The sequence below is a fragment of the Grus americana genome, chromosome 2 (genome assembly GCF_028858705.1).
Source record: "Grus americana isolate bGruAme1 chromosome 2, bGruAme1.mat, whole genome shotgun sequence".
In the NCBI taxonomy this organism is placed as follows: Eukaryota; Metazoa; Chordata; class Aves; order Gruiformes; family Gruidae; genus Grus; species Grus americana.
In genome coordinates this window covers 16,661,037-16,683,155 of record NC_072853.1, presented here as the reverse complement: position 1 = coordinate 16,683,155, position 22,119 = coordinate 16,661,037, and the positions used below count along the sequence as shown (strand labels likewise).

At 39.2% G+C, this 22,119-nt stretch overlaps 1 protein-coding gene across 7 annotated transcripts in view; it reads right to left on the bottom strand.

The window, feature by feature from the left end:
- The window catches only part of TRPS1 (transcriptional repressor GATA binding 1), a 215,607-nt gene that overhangs the window by 148,335 nt on the left and 45,153 nt on the right, over positions 1–22,119 (bottom strand). For 6 of the 7 annotated variants that reach the window (XM_054817085.1, XM_054817084.1, XM_054817090.1 and 3 more), the window contains 2 exons: positions 10,742–11,871; positions 2,331–2,934 (listed from right to left, as the gene is read on the bottom strand). In XM_054817085.1, the coding sequence (XP_054673060.1) occupies positions 2,331–2,934; positions 10,742–11,871 (1,734 nt within the window). The remainder of the gene's footprint in view (positions 1–2,330; positions 2,935–10,741; positions 11,872–22,119) is intronic. The other variant, XM_054817091.1, reaches the window with a different exon arrangement.

Below are 22,119 nucleotides of genomic sequence, written 5' to 3'. Positions count from 1 at the left end.
TTCATCTTCCACCATCTCCGATCCTTCAGATCACCCCTTACCTTCAAGAAGTTTGAATTCTCACTATTTTCCTCTATCCGTCAACAGTGATGAAATATATATGATTAGGGACTCTGTTCAGCAGATGTAGAAAGTTAACCTCCTTCCCTTTTTTTAAATATTTCAAACTGACAAAGGCAACTTGCTCATTTTTCAAAGAAGAAAAGTGAAAATTAAAATATTGTAACTAAGGAAAAGACCCAGATAAACAAGTCCTTGGCACAACAGAGTTCAAAGAGCAAGGTAGCTAAAAGTGTACACTAAAGTAATTCCTCTTTGAAGGGTGTTGGTATGGTTTCGCCAGTCAGTATAGACCTAATCCGCTAAGAAATACTTTTACAAATCTTATAAAAGAAAAGTTGGGTTGTACACATTTTAAAATGCAAAGAACTAATTTATATACACTGTTAATACACAAAACTAAGAGTTGTTTGGGGTTTTTTTTCCCCTCAGAAAATCAAGGACATTACAGGTACTTCATATTTCTGAATATCCATAAGTGGTCAAAATATTTCCAAAGTGATAAAAATACTGATTTGGAAAAAAAAAAAAAAGTGTATTAGTGCTTTTGTATTAAGACTTTTTAAAAAGTGTCTGAACTTATTTTTAAGAAGTGCATAAGAAGCAGCCAGTATACAGTTTCCCCTTCTATATTCACCAATGGCTAAAACTGATAATATAATGGCCTTACTTTACTGCTTACTAAGATTTTAGGCTCCAGCTACCAACCAAATTTAGACCTTTATAGAGCTGATTCTGCATACTACCACATCCTTTTGCAGATTTTTGTTTAGTTGGGTTTTTTTTTAATTCTTTAGTAGTCAAAAAATAAATTAAAATTATTAGTCTTGTGATAACCCACAATATGAACGGCTCCTCTGGCCAATATGTCTGGCTCTGCTAAGAACCACTACAAGAGTTGAAGTGGGATGAAACCAGCATCATATGTACAGCATGAATTCCATGGCTAGTCAGATATATGTATATACTTTTATACATATTTCCAGTTGGAGGAGAGAAATATAATCCTGCCATTTGCAGTGAGCACACACCCAGGTTTGCAACAGGGAACGTGACATACTGTAACTGCTTCTTATACACAACCTGTAAGGTACAAAAGACTGTGGGCCCCCTAAATTGCATGCAGGGTTTAAGTGACATACACATTATTTTATAATTAGAATAACTGCAATATTTTTAAGACCACTGATGTAATTTAAAAAGAGCTTGTAAGACTAACATATGTATACAGAAACAAATATACCTATGTATAATCTTAGCAGACCATGGAATAAAACATTTATCTTGCCTTTTGTCTTCTTCTGACATGATGTTCACTCTTACAGTAATGGATGTTATGATTATAAATGTTCTTATAAAAGACAATAAAGAAAAATAGCTGATCATCACTTCCATTCTAGTGAGGTTTGTCTGCAGACTGACCGCTCCTCTAGCAAGTTTCTAGAAGTTCAGATAGGGAGCAGCCCCTGCAAACATACAGTGATGACTCCAGCAGAAAGGCACTCATTTGCCTCCCTGTTCAGTTCCTCAGAATGTGAGAGCTCTTCTAATCTCAGATTTCTCTACAGTGGGAAAAGCATACTTTGATGGAAGGGGAAGTTCCTTATACATGGGTCCTTTTGTTTAACAAAAAGACAGAATAGGAATTATTTGGTGTGACAAATATTCTCCTTTTCTTATCACCCAAGCTCCTTCCTTTTCTCTTCTTTTCTTTTTCTTTTGCTTCCAAGGCAACCAGACAAGTGTAAAAATTGATATATAATTATGTTGCTTTACAAAAAAAAAAGGTTACTTTTTATTAATATTTAACTCAGGTTTTATATTCTTAGATATTTAATAATGTGAAATCTTGCTTAAGTGTGAACTGTCACACCACCACAAAATATAAGAGGTGATTAGTTGTTTTAGTGTAACAGATGTGCAGCCTTCTGGGGTTCTAAACCTTCCTTCTTCAAATGCATCATCAACCTGCACAATTAGCAGGAATGATTAAACAAAATTCAATCAGAGCTAAATAGCAAAAGCAGAAGCACTTGCTTACTAATACTACATCAATATATACATTGTTTTATGCAAACACTTTGGACTTGCCAGTTTAGCTCTACAAGTTTGAGTCTTTCAGTCTTGCCTCGATTTTTTTTTCCCCCCAATGCATGAAAAAAACCCAACCACATTACTCTGGAACTGAAGAAATCATTTGCATGCCTAATTAAACATAACATACATGTAATCATAAAAAGAGAAGAGGGGGGGAAAAGAGAGCTTCCTACCCGTAATAAGGACTGGGATTCGTCCTTCGCCTTGCTGTCCCCGGATCCAGGGTATGGCTGGGTGAGCTGCCCGGCTTTCTCCGCTGCTCCGGCCGGCACGCCTTGCAGGAAGCCCTTGCTCTCCACCGCCAAGCCGTAAATGGGCCGTGCAAGATGGGCAGCTTCTACGTTTGGACTATCCCTTAAAGGCTTTGGCTGCTCTTGGCCAACGGACACTGGGGTCAATAAGCCTAGACTGGTCTGTGTGTATGACGGGCTCCCCCTCAAAATGTCTGTTCCTCTCCAGGTCACGTTGCGAAGATCATCATTGGGACTGTCAGTCCAACCTTTCTCCTTGAGCACTTCCTTATCTTCTATCTTTTCCCTCTTCACTATGCTGTCAGATATGGGCTCCCCTATTTTGGGGTCCGGATTAATCAGACTGTAGACCTTGAGGTCAATTTTTGGCTCCTCCTTGATAGACGAAACACCATGACTGTCCTCCCCATTGGCTGTAGTGACGTCCATCTCCTGACAGTGCACAGTGTTGAAGTGCTCTAGTAGTGACTGAGTGTCAACAGCTGTGAAGCTGCACTGACGGCATTTGTAGCAGTTGTGTACTCTCCTGGAAGAAAACGAGATGTTTATTAACATAAGAGCCTCCCCTCAGCCTTCCCTCTCGCAGTGGTTCTACCTATCAAGATGAAGAAAATAAATCGAACTTATAGTACGAGTCCCTCTAACTAAAGCAAGCGGGTTTACTTTGGTGTCTTACACAATGTGGGAAAAATCCTGCTGGTTTTCAACCCCATGCCTTGCAATGCCCTCCTATCACTCGTTCACACTCCACTGCATTATCCTAAACTTCATGTAATTTTCACTGGGATTTTGTATTTTTTCCTCTTCAGTTTGCTGCAATACACTTTTCACTTTCTATTGTGGTAGAAACCCTGAAATAACACGTTTTTTCACACTAAATCAAATCGTTAGAAAAGGATAGTTTTCTTTGTATAAAAAACACTTTGTATAACATAAATCTATGCTAGCAAGTTCAAATGCTTAAAATACTACTTTGCTTTCTACCAATTTAATAAACTTTTGGTTCACAAAGATGATTTTGAATGGAGGTCTGGTTAACTTACAGATAAGAATACATCAAAGGACAGAAGGCTGTACACAGGAGACAGTACTTATTTGTTCTCTATGGACATTTTAACACGACTTTAAAAGATGCTGCTCTAAAGAAAAAGCAAAATAGTTGGCTGTGTCACTACAAACTGTGTTTTCCTGTCAAATACAGAACTGCTTGGGTATGAGCTGTGGAGCAGTGTGGAATAATGCGTCTTCCTGTTTTTATTCTAAAAGCCTATATAAAGTACTGTATTACTAAATTATGTAAAGCGTATGTTGCTACATGAGAACAACATGTTACCCATTTACCGTATCTATCATAGGAACAGAACACTGTTTATGAGCTCTATAACACCATTATGAATAATTGTTTATAGCACAGGAGCGGTCAGAGCCCTCCGTCAGGCTCCGGTCCCGCTGCGCCCGGCGTCGTACCAGCGCAGAGTAAAATACCGTCCCTGCCCTTCATCAAAATGTACATAAATCTGCAAAAGCTTCTCCCTACAGACACACTCACACATCCACACCCCAGGCATTCAGAGCCACAACAGCGTCTTTAGCCAAGCTAAAAAATGAGCCTTTCGCTATCCACACAGGACAAAACTTGTATGAGAAATCTGTTACTGCCCTGACAACTCCAATTGTTAGAATTAATTCTTTTGAGGCCAAATCTTAGTCTCAGTGAAGTCGATGGCAAAACTCCCATTGACTTCAGTAAGAGCAGGATTTGGCTCTCGGTGCATCTGTAGAACTGGAATGATACACAAAATGTCCCTTTTAGAGTATGATAGCTTAGAAGGGACAACTTGCCAAACTTATTAAACCCCTTTGTCTTCCTTCTTTCCTTTTGTTGGAAAAACAAACCATATGTTATTTACATTGTCTGATTTTCCTGCAGTTTTGTCAGTGCGCAGACATAAGTGCACATTCAGATTCAAGCTTTCTAGCCCTTGTGCAATATCAGTTTTCTTTTTGTCATTTTCTGTATTTATATTCATTTTAAGGGACTGGATGGGCTCATTCAGTTATGCAAAAAATAGAGTCAGCTATTCTCCACATAGCCTTATGGCAACAAAATCTACTTGTGGGAGAGCAAGCCGTGGGTTAAAATCCTGTTCTGGCTGAGTTCCTTTTTCTTCACTCTACAATTGTGTGTTATTAAAATCAGCTTGTCTCTCAATGCGACACTAATATATTCTCTCTTGCAACTTAATTCTTTTCTAAACCAAGCTTAATTCTCTTCTGAAACAAAAAAAAAAAAAACCACCCAAAAAAAAGAGTGCTATCTGATCAAAACCATTTTACAAATACAAAAAGCCAAGTTATAAAGAGGGTCAGCCCTGTAAAGGTGGGATACCATCAGGGAAGTCCAAGTTAGGCAGGGGCTAGTTATCTTAAAAGCCAAGTTAAACAAGACACCATTTGGGGCTAAATGGCTCAACCGCATACACTCCCCATGTGAAAGTTTATCAATCCTTTGGGAGGCTACTTAGCCCTAAGTGTCTCTTGTTTAACTTGGCTATTTCAATGGCTAACCCCCTTTCCTAACTTGGCTCTCATCTACAGATATCACACCTCCAAACAGCTGATCTTTTTCTGCCTAACTTGTCTTTCCCCCCCGCCCCCCAGCTTCCACACTGGCTAAATGTTTTTGATCAGGAGTGGTACACACCACCAGAGTGGTACCACACTTCTGAGGCCACAAATAAAAGCTGAATATTAGACACAGTTGTAACTACATGGCTGAGGCCCAGCTACAATCACCCTTATTACATTAAAGATTTGTTCGTTTAAACTATTTATAATCTATTCAAAGAGAACCATGCAAACATTCCTTCATTTTCCTGTGAAACTGTGATACGCATGGCGATGTGGAAAAGACAAGGACTGACTTAGGTAGGTAGCAACCCGACAGCCTTTTTTTTTCAGGACATATACCTTCCTAGTATGCATGAACAAATAATCTCTGCCATCGACATTATAGATCTTCATACTTCACATGGGTTTGTCCTGTATACTATTCTATCCCCAAGCTCCAAAAAGTAAGTTAAAGTTTGGAACTGTCCAATACAAGTCACAGTCTCAAATAATAAAACAATAACTATCATCAGCTATTAGAGAACTTTTGAAAGTTGGAAACTTATTCTTTCCCAGAACAAGGCATACAAAGAAAATGTTTTCATCTCTTGACTGTTTTCACCCCACCCTGATAGCAATCAAGGAAACAAGTTGGCAATGTTTGATTTCTTTTTATACTAGAAACCCCATGTTTCTAAAGGCCCAAGTGACACCTAGATTTCTGCACAAAGCTCCTCAAAGCTAAGCAATGAAACTTAAAACATTCCAATATACACAATAAGCACTCCCATGCATTACCTTAAAGTTACACTTTACAGCTAAACTACTCTTACACCGTCGGAAACTGAACTCATCAGGTGCAGCACAGTGCAACAGAGCTGATCAAAGGAGAGATGTTTGAGGAAAATCTCGGAATGGAAGAAAGTGATGTAAATGAAGAAGGAAACAGCATTCTCCCTGTTCTGATCTTGCTGATACACCACTGAAGCAAAGTAACAGCAGGTTCAAGCCATAAACTGGCATCATCTTCAACGTGGCATCGGGACGGCAATGTCATCCCAGCCATTGATGCCACTTAGTATTATTATTATTTTCACTACAAAATATATCAAAGACTTGATTATTCAGGGACATTAAAATATTTATGGCCCAATCCCAAGATTAAAAGTCAAGGAATTCAGGCCAAACCTTTGCTGCACTGTTACGTTCAGACAACTTAATAAAATCCTATCGTTATTTATTTGCACTGAAATGCACTTGAATTGGGTGCTATAAGGACTTTTCCCATGGAAAATCTTTAAGTTGGAGAGATTAGATGGGGGTTTTTTGATGGATTTAATGTTCTTTACTTCAGCTTTCCAATAGGCTGTGATAGTCCTGACACTAGCCAGTTGTTAATTAAGTCTTGTTGACATACTTCTAACTAGTCTGAAGTATTACAAAACACCGTCCTCTACAATACAAGTAATTTTTTTTTAAAATTACCTGAAGACATTCCTAGGCTCTAGGGCATAGAAAGTATTCTGGATGAAGGTATGGCTGTTATATCACTTCCATTTCTTTGCATGTTTTGAATTTCATTACAAATATAATAATTACTAGTATTTCTCATTAAGAAATAAGCCTATGAGAAAGTTTACTTTTGGCATGGGTGCTGCACTCAGGTTTGCGGGGAGCAGAAAATATTCAGAAGAGTGAGCAAAAGCAAGCAAGAAAATTCAGCGGAGGGACAGAAAGGGGAGGAGAACGGGCAGAGTGGAGAGCAAGGCTGAGATGAAAGGAGAGCAAAAGCCATTGACAAGAGCAAACAAGTTCAGAGCAGTGAATGAAGGTGTCAGGAGGATGGAAAAGGTCCTCGCAGCTGCTGCTATTGTTCAACGAGTGAAGGCTCCTGCTCTGCAGAAAAACCAGGAGCTAGTGGGCCTCAATTTACACTTTTGCCCTCGGTTGGCTTCTCTGGGGAGCGTTCCAAAGGCTCCACATTTCCCTAATCTGCAGGGCTGAGACCCTGCTCCAGCTTCTGCTGCCTGACAGTGCAAGCCGCGGAGGCAGCTCCAATGCCCCATCCCTGCCGTGCAAGACCTGAGTAGCCCTTTGCCTTTTACCCCTCTACTCCATTTACCTTTAAGAGGTAGGGAATTTAATTCAAAATTAATTTCAAAAGAGAACCCCACATAACTGCTGTCATCCACATTTTCAAAATAATTTGTTCATTAGAGAAATGATTCTACTTCATTGCCAAAGCTTATACTTCATTTGTGAGTCTATTTTCTTTTTATAATTTGCAGTTGTTTAATGAATCACTACCCTATCTTTTTTTTAGAAGAGTTTAGAGCATTTTTCAGTATAGCATTTTTAATTACTACTAGCACCGATCAAATACTTTCTGTCAAAGTCTTTTTTGACAAATAAGGACTTACATGATAAAATCTATTTTTTGCAAAAAATGAGAAAATGCATTGTTTTCCCACATCTTTTAGCAAAATTAAAACCCAAACCATTCTGCAAGACACCTCTTTCATTTTTAAGAAAAAAATGAAAATTTAAAAATTAATTATTTTGGAGCAAGCAGGAAAATAATCTCTAGACTAAGTGATCTGACATGCAAAATTTCCCCAAATACTCAGTATGATTTTTATCTAAATTACAAGTGTTGGCACCTTTTAGCTCATCAGAATACCAGACAGTTTTGAGGAAAAATTAAGCTTCACAATGAACATGATTCCTCAGAGGTATAATGAAAAATGTGTAGTAGCAGAATTAGTAGAAAATGGAGGCCAATAAACCTTCTGGGGATTTATTTGAGTGAGCACATTTTAGTGAAGTTTAAATACAAGTAAACTCAAGTGCAATATGACTCATTAACTTCAAATTTAACTGAACAGTTCTCAAATAATCATGTCAAGAAATATCGAATGAGCATTAAGTGTAAATATGTATACGTTTCTGTAGACAGAAAACTTGGAAAGAACCACTTTTGCGCATTCTAATACTGTTGCAAATACATGGCTGCAAAGGAATAATACTGGGACATAGGAAATTTTTTAGCTAGCAGACGTAGTGAAATCGTAGATGTAGAGCCAAAAGGAAACAAAATGAAAAAGAAAATAAATTAAGCGTGCTGTTCATGCGTATGACTCAAAACCAAAAATAATCAAAAATGCAGACAAAAAATACATGAACCAAAATATGTAAGTAGCATCTAAAGCCAGCCCTGATACTCATAGACTATCAAGGCTAAACTTAAATACATGAACGGCAGAAAACTTCCTGCCACATTAATGCTCAGTATCATGTTTACCATTAGAACCTATTCGGCTCCTTATCATATAAATGGACAGGTTTTAGATATATGTGCATGTATAGCACTTTAAATATATCAGAAATATGTAACGTGTGGCATAACAGCTTCACTGAGAAAAACTCTGATGAAGCCACAGAGAAGGCCAGCAAGGATGTGAGCTGACTCCACATCAGCATGTTTCTGTGTGTCACCTAACTCCCTAACACTACTACTTTTTTAAATCTGAACTATTCTGTGCCTTTAGTTCATGAAATACAAAAAGGGAAAGAAAATACATATACGACACATGCAAAACTTCTATTAAAAAAACCAAAACCCTGATTATAATAATAACAAAAACAGAAGCTATAATGCCCCAAAAGTCCCATTTGTTTTAGTTTGATAGAGTCAAAACTATGAAAACTAGGTTAGGCATAGAAAAGCAGTAAAATCTGCCGGTGTTTGCCATTACAGAGCACCTACCACAAACTGAACTAACTTCCGTGATTTCAAAGAAGATGCACAGTGAGGGAAAACAGCAGCAGTACCAGCAGAAAAGAAACAAAACTCAAATTAAAAATGGGGGGGGGACAGGAGAAGGGGAAAGAAGTTGGCAGTTACAGGGATGTTGTACTTTGCTTTAATTACACAACATCCTCAGAGTACTCAACAATGTCAGAGACCAAAGACAAAAAAAAATACAGAATAGACTAATTTTAAACAAACAAGTTGAGATTCGAACGCATAAGTGCATCTCTTTATTCTCCATAGCTCAGTTCCCTGTGAGAGCTGCCGGAGCCGCAGGGTGCTGAGCCCTCCAAAGGAGAAGCTCCTGCTACCCTGTCTCTGACTTAGCACTCAATTTCGAGAGCCATGGCTTCTCCTTTCCTTGGGAAAAAGGATTTTTAACTCGGCATGCTTGTTAAAACTTAAATTACCAGCTGCAGCAAAATAAAAGTGGGTTTTTTTCAGTCAAGGAGCCATTTCAATCTTCCAGTTATTTAACCACTAAAAAAAGATCGTGCCATGCCCCAGCGGCGGACAAAGTGCTGCCTATGGAGTTCTACAGCATGGCTCAAAGCTGCTATAATAATGCTTGGAACTTAGATACCACTTTTCATCTTCAAAGCAGTTTACAAACATTAACTAATTAATCCGCACAACATCCCTGAGGCCCACTTGGATCAAAAATGGGGCACTGCATGCTGGGACCTGAATCCTCCGTGGGCCCTAGCTCCAAATTAAAGATGAGCAATCTGCTCTTTTTTTTTTTTTTTTTTTTAAAATAGACTCCTGATACATTGCCAATGCAGCCCTCTGTTGGGCAACATTTGGATGCCCCCAGCTTTAATCTCTATTAAAGTATCATGCCCCAGTCTGCCTTTGTTAATTTTGGATGTCTTGGAATCTATTAAACGTGGCACAGTTTCTTGAGCTTTTAACAAAGCTTTAGCTTTGAAAATGCATCTTCTTTTGTCTTCATTCTAGCTGGCTTCCATGCAAAGATCTTTTAGATGAGATAGATACTGAGTTTTCCGTTGTTGTTGACGTATTAGCCTTAACCATTAACATATTCAGCATGATTTTCTAATATTTAACATCATTTTTGCAGCGGCACATAACTGTTGCTCTCTACAAAGCCTAAAAGCCAGCTCCTCCTCTGATGTAAACTGGACTGCCAGTTTACAACAGCCCAGGAACTGACCCAAGAAGTTTAGCAGGGAGTTGGCTGCCGCTCTGACATTGTGTCAGACTGAGTCAGGAGACTGGCTGCATCCACCTCCAAATAGGAACATTAGCATTTAAAATAAATAGAATGACACTGTAAACCAGCAACACAAAAATAAGCATCTGCAAAAGGATCTTGGGGGATGACATCAACAGACAAAAGAGTGTCTGCTCCCAGTGTGAAACCAACACCAAAACAGCAGTGGAATGCTCTTAAACTAATTATTGCGTTGCTGGACTTGGGAATGGAAAATACTACAAAAAGGTAGTACATTGAAGCACTGTTACGGAGCATGAAAGGATTCACAGTCTATCTTGGAAAGTAAAGCCATTTGTGTTCCCCTACTGAATGAAGATGCCAGCTTTCTGGTAAAAAGCCTAAACTAAAATAGCACCTAAAAGATTCTGGGTGGAAAATAGTTGACCAAACCTCAAATATGCTGGAACTTCAGCATCTGCACACAAATCCAAATCTCCCTCTTCTTTGCACAGGTTTAAATGTATAATTAAATCCACCGACTTAGCTGGTGGTTTTCCAAAACAAAGTGGATGTTGGATTAGACCCTGACTGTAAAGATTTATACCTATACGCCTGCATATTTTGATTTCCAGTTTCCTCAAACGTTTGGGGAACGGTGACATTTAACGAAGGCACTAAAGGAGGGCTGTTTGTTTGGGTTCCTATCATTAATCATTTGAAACGTCACTGTACCTGTAGTGTCGGGAAATCTCTTCTTCCACCTGGGTGGTAAAGTCACATTTGGTACATGAGTGTTCTTTGTTCTCCTTGAGCATCAGCGGCCCCTCTGCCCCTGGCAGGGCGTTTGTTTCTGGTTTGACATCGGATGCTTGGGCTTCGTGTGCATTCTCATAGTGGAGCAGGAGAACATCCACGTCGGGAGTGGAGAATGAGCACTGATGGCACTGGTGTTTGACTCTAGAGCTTCCTGTCACCCCTGGAGACAGGTGCAAAAGCAAGAGAGCACAGTGGGAACAATTACTTTTTCTGCAAGCAAATGGATAAGTAATTTCTCCAAGGTGCTTTTCTGGGCTGCAGAGGCCTCGGGGACAGAACTGACAGTGCTTAATGGTACATTTATGAATGTTGTGTAGCTGCTGATAGTGACGGAGAAGTGGGCCCACCACTATTACATCTGGGCCATGGCTCTTTGAGTACCTAAAGTCACAGAACTGACAGTTGTAGCTTGTCACCATGCTGTCCTCTGCTCCTTTGCTAGTCAAGTCTTTCTTTTTTGCCACACTCGCACCCTTTTCTGTCTTTGTCACTAACTCCCCATCTGCATTTTTGGCTAGATCATTCTGGTTAATGACAGATCCCCTAGAAAGCTTATCATTCAGATCTGGGTGAAGGCTTCCTGCCTGGCTTCCCCCATGCTGTTTGCTGTAATGTTCTAATAGTTTCAATGAGCTGGACGATTCACAGCTGAAACTGCAAAATTTACACCAGTAGTAACTGGTTGTATCGGTACCATTTTGTCTAGAGGAATCTATTGGCTTGATGGGCACCGAATATCCAACTGGTGTATCATCTCCTGCTTTTACAGTGATTCTGTCTTGCCACTTCCCCAAGTCTCCAGAATCACATGGTCGAAGAGTAGGACTGGATTTATTGGAGTTTTTCTCTGAAGTTTTACCAGAATCAGAGGAGGGAAGGGCTGCTTTCATTTTGTTTGGGTGAGTCTGTAAGAAGTGTTGCTCTAGTTCAGTGGAGGAGTTGCCCATGTAGGTGAAATTGCAGAATTTGCAGCGGAAGTACTTGGTGTTGCCTTGGCAATCTGGAGTTTTCCGCCCAATTCCAATAAAGGTTCCACCTAAAGTAACCTGTGAATAAAGAATAAGGTCACTTTAGCTCCACTGGACATTTAGTCAAATAGCAAGGAAGGAAAAAAAAAAAAAAAGAGAAATAGCAATTCATGAGCTTTTCACTAACCGTCACCACCATTTTCATTTGTACTAATGTAGACAGATATCATATTTACACCCTCACATATTTAGCACTTCTTGCTGAAGATTTTGAAATGTTTCACATAGATGAATATATATACCATATGAATACTAAATATTTTTATTTGGGGAAACTGAGGCACAGATATGCAACATGATCTGAACTCAGGAGTTTTCTGATAGGACTATTCCTTCCTTCACTAGATCACTAAATCATGTCATTGATAGGAGATCAAATCATCAGTTCCCATATCCCTGAACCCTTTGCAAGGAGATTTTGCTGGGAGTCTATACCAGGTGAGGAACCAAAGGAAAGTCCCTCGGTCTTTTTCTTTCAGTATTCTTACATTTTTTAATCATATTCATGCTTAACAGTCCAAGAGAATTGCTTTCTAATTATGAGCAAACAAAAATTAGATTTGAAATAATAAATTCAGTTTGATGGGTCAGAGTATGACCAATTCTTATAAAGACCATTCCTACAGGAGTATCCAGTATCCGCCAGGATGCCTTTTAACACAGCCATAGTGGCTGATGTCTGAAACGAAAGGCGGTTTTCTCGAAGATTACTCAATGCAGACATTCTCCAAGGAAATCTTCTGTTCTTCTCATGCACAGAGCTCAATTTAGTAAAACAATGATGGAAAAACTACAGTAGAAAAATGGCAAAGAAACCTACCACACCCAAGTCCATGACATCACTAATTTTTTTTTTTTTTTTAAAAAAAGGTAGGTCTGCTTAACTGTTCTCATGATCTCTGAGCAAAATGGTCTGCAGGAAGGAAACAAGGCTTCCAGGGCTTATGTTATTAAACCCTGTGTTCTCATAGCAGACAGGCCTGCCCTTCCCAGGAGTGCACCACACCTGCCCGTGACATCAGGGGGAGATTTGCTGCTCCTGTACAACTGGTTTGAAGGCCAAAGAAAGAACCTCCTGACAAAAATGTCACCGTTGCTCTACTTCTTTTCCTGAATAGTAAACAGTGTACAGCATCCAGAAGAGAATTCCTCTTTACACCCAAAATCCACAGCCATCTACTCCTTTGCCATAATCCAGTCTACACCACTACATCAAGGACATGGGTGGAAGCTTCCTTCTGTCACATTCTCAATTTTTACACCCAAGAGATACCTTACAGGGAATATAAAATTTCCACGCAGGCTTTGACTTCCGTTCTCCCAACCAGTAAGTGTATTACTACATTTCTGCAGGATTCAGTTGTAATGCATTAGGCAAATGGTGTAATTATTTTTCTTCTCCTCCTCAACAGCTGCACCACGAAGAAAGCATGTGATCGCTGCTCATTCAGTATCGCACCATACGGAAAGACTCAGACATACAGAGAGCATGAAATGTAAACATTTTTAAATGCATATAATATAAATGCCTTTTAGCTGTTTAGCTCAGAGAATGAGATGCTATCCTTTGTATCCCATCAGCACTGAACATGTATAGTGAGTCAATGAGTTGCTAAACCATGATATAATGAGCTGCTGCTATTCAGCTTCCAATTCTTTTTTCTTTTTTTTTCTTTTTTTCTTTTTTTTTTTTTTTAAGAAAGCACAATTCCCATACACTGGTTAAAACTTTTTCTTAAATAAACTGAAAATTGCTTTCTGTTTGTTTAGGAAACATACCTCATCGGGCAATGGTGAGTCGGGCAGCCAAATAGCTAGGACTTAACTATAATAACATTTTCACTTAAATTAGGGCTCCAAGTTCTGGTATCAAGTTATGAATTTGGTTTTGAAGAGGTTCTTTGGAAGAGGGATGTTTTAACAGATCTTCTGTACTGTAGAGGACATTTCGATTTATTCACTTTATGGCTAGCAAGAACTGGAGACAAAGCTATCTGGGCCTGATCCACTGACAACAGTGGATCCACAGCTGTCTGGCACTTGAGGTCTCCATCCACTGCATTATTTCAATGTTCAAAGTCTCAACAGTGTTGAAAGACAACTTAAAGAAAGCACTGATGGAATTATGGTAAACAGAAAATAACAGCAGTTCACTGAGCGAATACGTCAGTTGCAAGGTGATCTGGTTTTGCTCATTTAATTAGTTACTTATGTTCTATGCATGCACAGAAAACTGGTCAAAATGCTTTACCTTAAGTGGCTCTAATGAGTAAATACACCCATTACTCCCAGCTGTCCATTCACAGAGCCTACAGATAACAAACCTATTTTGCAGACACTCTGTAGACACTAGTTAGAAATTGTGAATGACAATAATCCCAGCTGCTGTTCATTGCTAATTACTTTTTTGAACGCTGGAAAAACATATTATTAGTACCAGCGTTTTATTCAATAGACTGTAAATCTACATTACATTTCTGTAACTTGTGCTAATCCTGCTTAGTGGCCTACATAGCAAATTTGTGTCTCACGCTAATATATCCTTCCCTGCATCACAGGAGGATAAAATAGAACTTGAGTATTCTCACTCTACCTGTGTTAACTTGTTGCAGTGGAAGGGCGGGGGGACACACGATCTTTACAGCACTGGATTGTAATTGATTCCCAATTACTGGGCTGGCATTTCCCCCACTACCCTGCCACAATTCAAAATAATGTGTCCGATTCGGAGAGAATGTACGTGAAAGGTAACCCATGGTCATCTTAACGTTATTACACTCAAAAGCTATTTTTCACGCATAACAAAACCTACTGAAAGCCTCCTTGGGGGTTCCCAGGTAAAGAGAACTGAAGAAACTGGCTTCCATGCAAAGAGGTTGGGAGCACTTGAAGTGATGGTATAAACTGAAACTGTTTCAGCTTTCAGCCAGCCAAATTTGGAAGAAGCCTACACATTTGCAAACTGTTTGGATTCATGCACTCTGCTCAAGTCTTGGCTTGACTTTCAGATTTTTCAGTTACGTATCGTATCTCTATGTACAGGCACTAAACTCCTCCGGTGGGTATGTAATTGGCCTTTACCTCCTGCTCTCTCTGATCTGCCCCAGAAAGAGGAAAAATAAAGAAGAGAAGGAGAAAAGGGAAAATAAATAAATACCTATATAATTCAATATCCACATTTCTGTGTGGTATCAGAAGTGATAGCTTCTCCTATTTATTCCCCTATTTCATCCTGATCCCAGCAAAACCTAGTCCCCTGCTTTGCTCTGACAGCTATATTTTCTTAAGCAGACACTCCACCCCAACATAAAGAAGAAGAAACTACACAAAAGCAATGGTGAAATTCTGCAATTCTATGACAGCAGCGGAGACCAAAGTGCCAGGTGACATAACTAATGGCAGTCACAACTACGGGAACAGTTTGCACTGGAAATGTAAGAGCACCTATAGATCAACAGTTCCCTCAATAAGCACAGAAAAAGATTAATCTTCATAATTCTCTTTTTAAAGGGAACCTAACATATAAGGCATCTGTTTAGACTGTGGAAACCTGATTTAGTTCTTTCCTTCACTGTTGCTTGCTTGTGAGGCCTTCAGATTCTCTCTTACTCCTGCAGGACCTCAATTATGGCAATATAGTTGGTATTATTACGCTGTATAGAGGAAGATGGCTATTAGAATGACTTCTCCATTATTGCGCTTGAGATGGTTGCACCGATATTCTTCTATTTGCTCTTCAAAGCCATGCCTGTCTGGGACTAAACTGAACTACATTTCACAGTAAGACTCCCTGAAACTCATAACTCCTAACTGTTAAATTCATTCATTAATGGGAAAATTATCAAATCTCTAAGACTGGGAAAGAATTTACCACAAGAATTGAAGTTCATGTGCTAATACAACTGAGCTATCTCCTCACACACCATGCACATTTCCAAAAATAGCCAGAAAGAGGAGAAAAGATAACACGATAATTGACAAGGTTTCAAGATGTACTTTCTGAAGCATGTTGGCAAGTACTTCAACAAAGCTGTGTAATTGCACTATATGTGTCCAACAGATATGTCTATATTACTCTAATTAGTCAGACCGGAAACAATGATTTAATGGAATAGATGGACTTGGGCAAGGAGAGGTACTTTCAGGGTTTTTTTAGAAAGCGTCTTTGATAGTTAATCTGCCCTTGATCCAAATGCTACCCTACTCTATTCTCCCACCTCCTTTTCGAAGTTCAATCCTAAATTTTATTACACTGAAACAGTTTACAAATATTGCTTACAGAAAATGAAGGAAATTACCAAGGAATACAAAGTCTGCCCGCTCCTGTAATCATATGTTTCATGAAGAAAATTCCACCAGCAGAACCTAGTGGCCTATATCCATTAAGAGATTCAACTGCAAGGCTGACATGCACAGGGTAAAGCCGTCTTTCACCTCTGGCAGCTTCTGCAACTACTGATGAGAAGCTAGACCAACCATCTGCACTGGAACATCAAACGTTAATAAATCTTTTTTTTTTTGATTACCTGGGTTACATCTTTGGCTAATCAGGAGGTGAAAGGCTCCAGATCCCTTACCAATCTCCTGAGCCATCCAGTCTGCCTTTGCCAATTACTCTTAATCTTCTAATCCTAAAATATTTTCTAATGCTCTTGTTTATTCATTTGCTTTGTGCAATATAGCATCCAGAACATTTTAACCATCCCACATTTATGAAGTTCTTCATGTCGTGCAGGCCAGAACAGATTCCTGGCTTTCATGCAAGTTTGTGTAACACCACCCAGTTCTCTAACCTCCACTATGGAGAACTCACTCCCTCTCACTCGCTCTCTCTCTGCATGTAAAACTAGGACAATCTTCAGAGTATATTCTTAAAACTATTTACCATACTGTGATTAATTTATAGGTAGATAGAACTACATTGCACAAGTGAGGCAAAGACTCAGGGCAAACTCCTGGCTTGCTGGGCTATTCATACTTACCAAAACAAGAAAGCAAACTATTGGGTCACATTCATTCCAGATGAGTGTATTCTTCGCAAGATTTATTCTGTTGCCATCGAAGCCAGTACAGTTTTTGACATTAGAATTTAAAGGTATTTTTAAAACAAAGACTGTGACAGAACAGTAACAGGGCTTAAATTAAAGTCAGGAGACCAGATGTGCAAAAACAACAAAAGTAAGGAACACAGAAGACTTTCATTTGCTAGCTAATGCTAGTAGACTAATATCTAGCACCTAAAAGAAGTACCATCCCTTCTATTCTCTCTCCGTATAGATAAAATTACCAAACAGTTCCTTGGCTACTGTAAACTCACGCAGCCTCACACACTTAGAGGCAAACTTGCACTGATTTACACCACAAGAAAACCTAGCTGCTTTCCTTTTTCCCCAGCAACTTTATTTTTGAGCTCTCATCATTTCTGTGGGCTTAGCAGTTTATATCTTTAAATATATCCGTAACTATTACTACTCTCACCAACTTTGTTCATTAATGTCTCTTCAAACACTACCAGATATCCCTGACATAACGATGAGGACTATTAACAAATAAACAATTTTGCCTCAAAGGCTGTGAATATACATCACGTCAGTTGTTCCACAGGAACTGCCCATCTGAATGCTCTAATATGAGGGTAGACTACTTCTCACTGAAAGAATAGCTCATTTCTGTCACAGATCAAGTGAATGTTCCCAGGCACTTACTATTTAGAAGCTTTTACATGCTGTAAATCACTGCATATCATTCTAAATAGTAAACTTGCTAGTATCTCCACAGAAATTATATAAAGAACTTCTACTACATATAACCATATAAATCACTTATTAGGAGCTATAGTCAATATAGAATTTAGATGCCTAGAAGATCACAGGTGCTTTTTCACATAATATTTTTATATATATAGGTATATGCAGATATGAGAAAAAGCAGCACACACATGTACACATACACAGACAAGCACATGCATATGAATGTATAGATACGTGTGTTTTACCACCACCCATTTCTCCACCTGCCACTGTTACTTTTTCATGTCTGTGGTTTAAAAGAGATGACTGACTCCTGTGTTCATGCGGTGTGACTCTCTCAGTGTGCAAGGCAGTCTCCAAGCCTGATCATGACCCAGAAGACTCAAAATAAACAGGTATGCACACATGCAGATGCAACACCCAAGATAGCCTGACAGCCTTCAGTTTAAACAGGGAAGTCTCCAGGGAGAGTCTACAACACGGCTGACAGATGAAATGGGCCTTCTGGGACATCACACCTTCATGCAAGTTCTGTTCTAGCACACCCGTCAAGATCTAGCATGGCACAATCTACTGCAAGAGATCAGGATACATCATAGCCAGCAATAGCTGGTCAGTTTATTTAAATCTAATCCCTGGTTTTTGGACAATTGAGCTAAAGTCAGTAAGACCAACAATATAAAATTTGGATCCATTTGTCTAAGCACATGAGGAAAATGAAATTCATTCACATACACATTTTCATTTGGTCATGTCAACTAGTCATGTGTATCCCTGTCACCTTGCAGGAAGCCTATTTGATGACAAAGTTGAATTTTAAGAAAGTTTGATTTGTTACTAAAACAAATGTAAATGCTGTATTTGTTTATGCCTCCACTCTAGATTCTCAGTAAGAGTCCCTTTGCCAAAACCACCAAAAATGTAGAAGAAAACCTTAAAACATCAGAAGGGATGTTGATTACATCTGTACCCCTACAGACGCCCTACAATTTTTTTGTCTTACCTTCACAGCTTCATATTCAATCAAACTACTAATATAAGCGTGGAGGATAAAAAGCAGAAGCTACTAATAAAACCACTGGTTTTCCTTCAGCTGAATCCTAGTTAGCCCAGACTTTACACTAGCTGTGCACTTCTAACATGAGACCAGACAAGCTGCCAGATTTGATACACTGAAATCCAGAACGCTAAAAACCACACATGCCTAACTTTGTGTAGCCACATGAAGATCACCACTGATTTATCAAGGAGACGGAAGAGCTTTACACGCTCTGTGTGCATGGGCACTTCTGCCCACTTTCTAGGACACCGAGCAGCTGGGTAGCTGGACATCCAGAAGTGCTCTCGGTTGCTGTGAAAGTCCTGGAAAAATTGTTACCCATGTTCATACATGACAAAGGATTAGGCTGAGTGGTATAGGGCAACTGTTATAATACTGGATGTCTAGAACGATAAAAGAAAAAATCTGCCGCCAATCTCTCATTAGTTTGTGGGATAGTTAGAAAATGTAATACTTTATTCTTTTTTTTTTTTTTCCCCAGGCTCATTGAAATACAATCAAGAAACTTTTGGATGGCTTTTATCAGTCCATGGCTTTACAGAAATTTGTCTTCTTATCTTATATGGCAGTCTACTATCTAAAACCATGAAACAATCAAAATGAGAGTGCTGGACAAAAAAAAAATATAACTTTTTAGTACTTTCAGACAGGAGTCTGAATCTCTTTAATGGCTGAACATATGAAGAGGTAGGTCTGTGACAATAAGCTCCAGAACCAGGGCCATGCTGAGCCGGAAGCTCCTCAAAGGTAGCACACACAATGTAAAGCTGCCTGGAGTCAACGTAAGAACTGCTGAGCGCTGCAGTAAGTCTTTATTCATGGCTGCATGAATGCCCTTCTCCCTTGGGACATGCCATCTGAAACCCTCACCTGAATGCAGACATTTCTGTCCTTTCTTTGAGGGACACTGTTTTCCTTTAAAACGTATCAGGAAATGGGGTCGTGCTCCCTTTTATACAATAGCCTAATGGCTTGAACACTTGTTCAGGAAACAGGAAAAGTAGGCTCCTTTCCTTGCTCCGCCAGAGGGGATCCAAGCCCGCTTCTTCTCCCTTGCTGGGCAATGTCCTACCCCTTAGCTATAAGCTGGTATGTGGAAAACAGCACTCTCCAACCTTTCTGTTGAAGCTGTCCCACTCACCACTTATAAAAAAAGAACAGGGATGGAAAAAAGACTCCTGCCTACTTGCCAGCAACTTGCCTGTCTCCAGACCTTTCCATATACGTTAAAGAGTCATTAGATCAAACACAGAAGGAGACTTAATCATACAGCAGCAAAGCAATGGTTTTCAGCATCACGGCTGTTAACTTAGTCACCTCAATTTTACTTTAAGTGAAGTCTTCAAATCCAGTCTAAAGTCTACTGCTTTAGGCACGTCCACATAGCCATACATAGGCTAAAGTATCCAGCAAGACAAAGCTGCCTATAGAGACTGATCAATTAACTAAATGTGAAGAAAAAGTAATGAGGGGCATCAGCAAAAGTTGATCCATTGAACTCACTTCAAATATTATTCTGATAAAAGCAATAAAGCTGATTAACATATTGTCTGGGAACTCAGAGATGTGCTAGCAAATGTTTTCTGAAATCTATACTGGCAAGAAAGTTAATATCCCAGAAATAGCTCAGTGATTTTACCAAATCCTATGGAATTTATTATAACTCAATGAACCAAAAACCTCTGAGGAAGAAAATGGGAAAAAAGAGTGCAGGGAATTTTCAAAACAAAATCATATTTTCAAAGAAGACAAAGGAATCTTGCTGGATTAATATTCAAATAAAAAAAATCTACACAGTAATAAGGCCAGAAAGCTTGGATTATTTACAGTTTCCAGCCAAATCCTCTTTAGGTACTACAAAACACAGTCCCAACATTTGTGTACCTGGATGTGAAGCCAAATGTGTATCATCCCTACTGTTTTGCTGACTGCAATACAAAAAAACAAAACAAAAAAAACCCAAAACCCAAAACAACCCCAAAACCCCCCAAAAAACCCAACCAACCAACCAACCACACAACTAAAAGCTGGGTTTAGGGTTGGGAAGAGGTGGTTTTTGTTTGGGGTTTGTTTTGTTGGGTTTTTTTGTTGGGTTTGTTGGGGTTTGTTTTGTTGGGTTTTTTTTTGGGGGGGGTTAGGGGGGGGGTTCTAGGATAGACTTCACTTCTGTGGTATAAGTCCAAAAATGCATTTGATTTCTTTCTTCCAAGCCCTTGGAAAAGGGACCACATCCCTACCTCTCCGCAGATAGGATAGCAGATACTGTTTTTTTCTGCACTCAGACATTTTTCCATTGCTTTTTGTTTGCTTTTGTTATGAATGCAAACTACAGGGCTCAATAGCATCCCCCACTACTACAAATCTTCATATACCGTGGTCTCTGCCTGACCACTGTGAGCCAGATCAAAGACAGTCATCTTCATCCTCTGGCTTCTGCACCCAGCTCCCTGGCCTGAGACCATAAATCCATCGATAACTTCCACCCCAGCTACAACAGAACAGTTTGTTAAGTGCAAGGGGATCAATAAATCAGACCTTAAGCCCAGTCCACTACTATTTCAAGTTAATTACAAAGGGATTATTTTCCTTTAGCCAAGCACCTATACAAAATAATATTGTTTAGATGAACCATTTATTCAGGTTCAGTTCCCTCTCCGTGTTACACAGGAGTTTGACTGAACCAATTTTAACCAGAGCTCAAATCGATACGATCCCTTGTTGCGGCAGGAAACGCCAGTTATTCAGATGCCTGAGAAAAATCCCCTCCAAAATGGACATAGTAGCAATATAAACATGTGTGGGTGCAAAGGGGATTTTCAAATGTTCTTTTACTGTGTTTACGAATCTCACAAAGCTGCTCTGTATCAGGAGTGGGGGAGGAGAAAGCATAAAAATATTAATCAGTTACTTATCTTCTGACATGTTCTGGATCAACATCTGGTGCATGTGCAAGTGATGAAGTATGGCATTTGGCACAAAAGCTTATTTAATCTTCTCTTCCCAAATTGGGCAGGGAAAATTAGCACTCTTAAAAATTAAGTTTCCAGATCCAATTTTTTTTCTTTAAAATAAATTGCCAACATTGTATAGGCTGTCTGTTCTATTTTGGAAAATGTTTTTCGTCTGAGAAAAGACTGATCTTAAGTAGATTATCTATGGGCTGTTTCCTACCGCTTTTTGTCTCCCCTGCAGTATCTTACTGCCAGGGTTTAGTAGACAAGTATAGTCTAGGTTCAGCTGTTTTATTTCTACTTCTATCAGTTCAAACTGAGATAGCTCACACATCTGTTTTATTTCTGAAAGCACTGCATAGGAAAAGTGTCCAGCTCATTCTAATCAAGCATAAACTTTCCTATAAATAACTAAGGACCTAACGAAACAATTGTTTGGAGGAAATGAAAGTGTGTTTAGAAACTCAAATTCCTCTATACTGTATGCCTGAACTGTTCCAGTTTG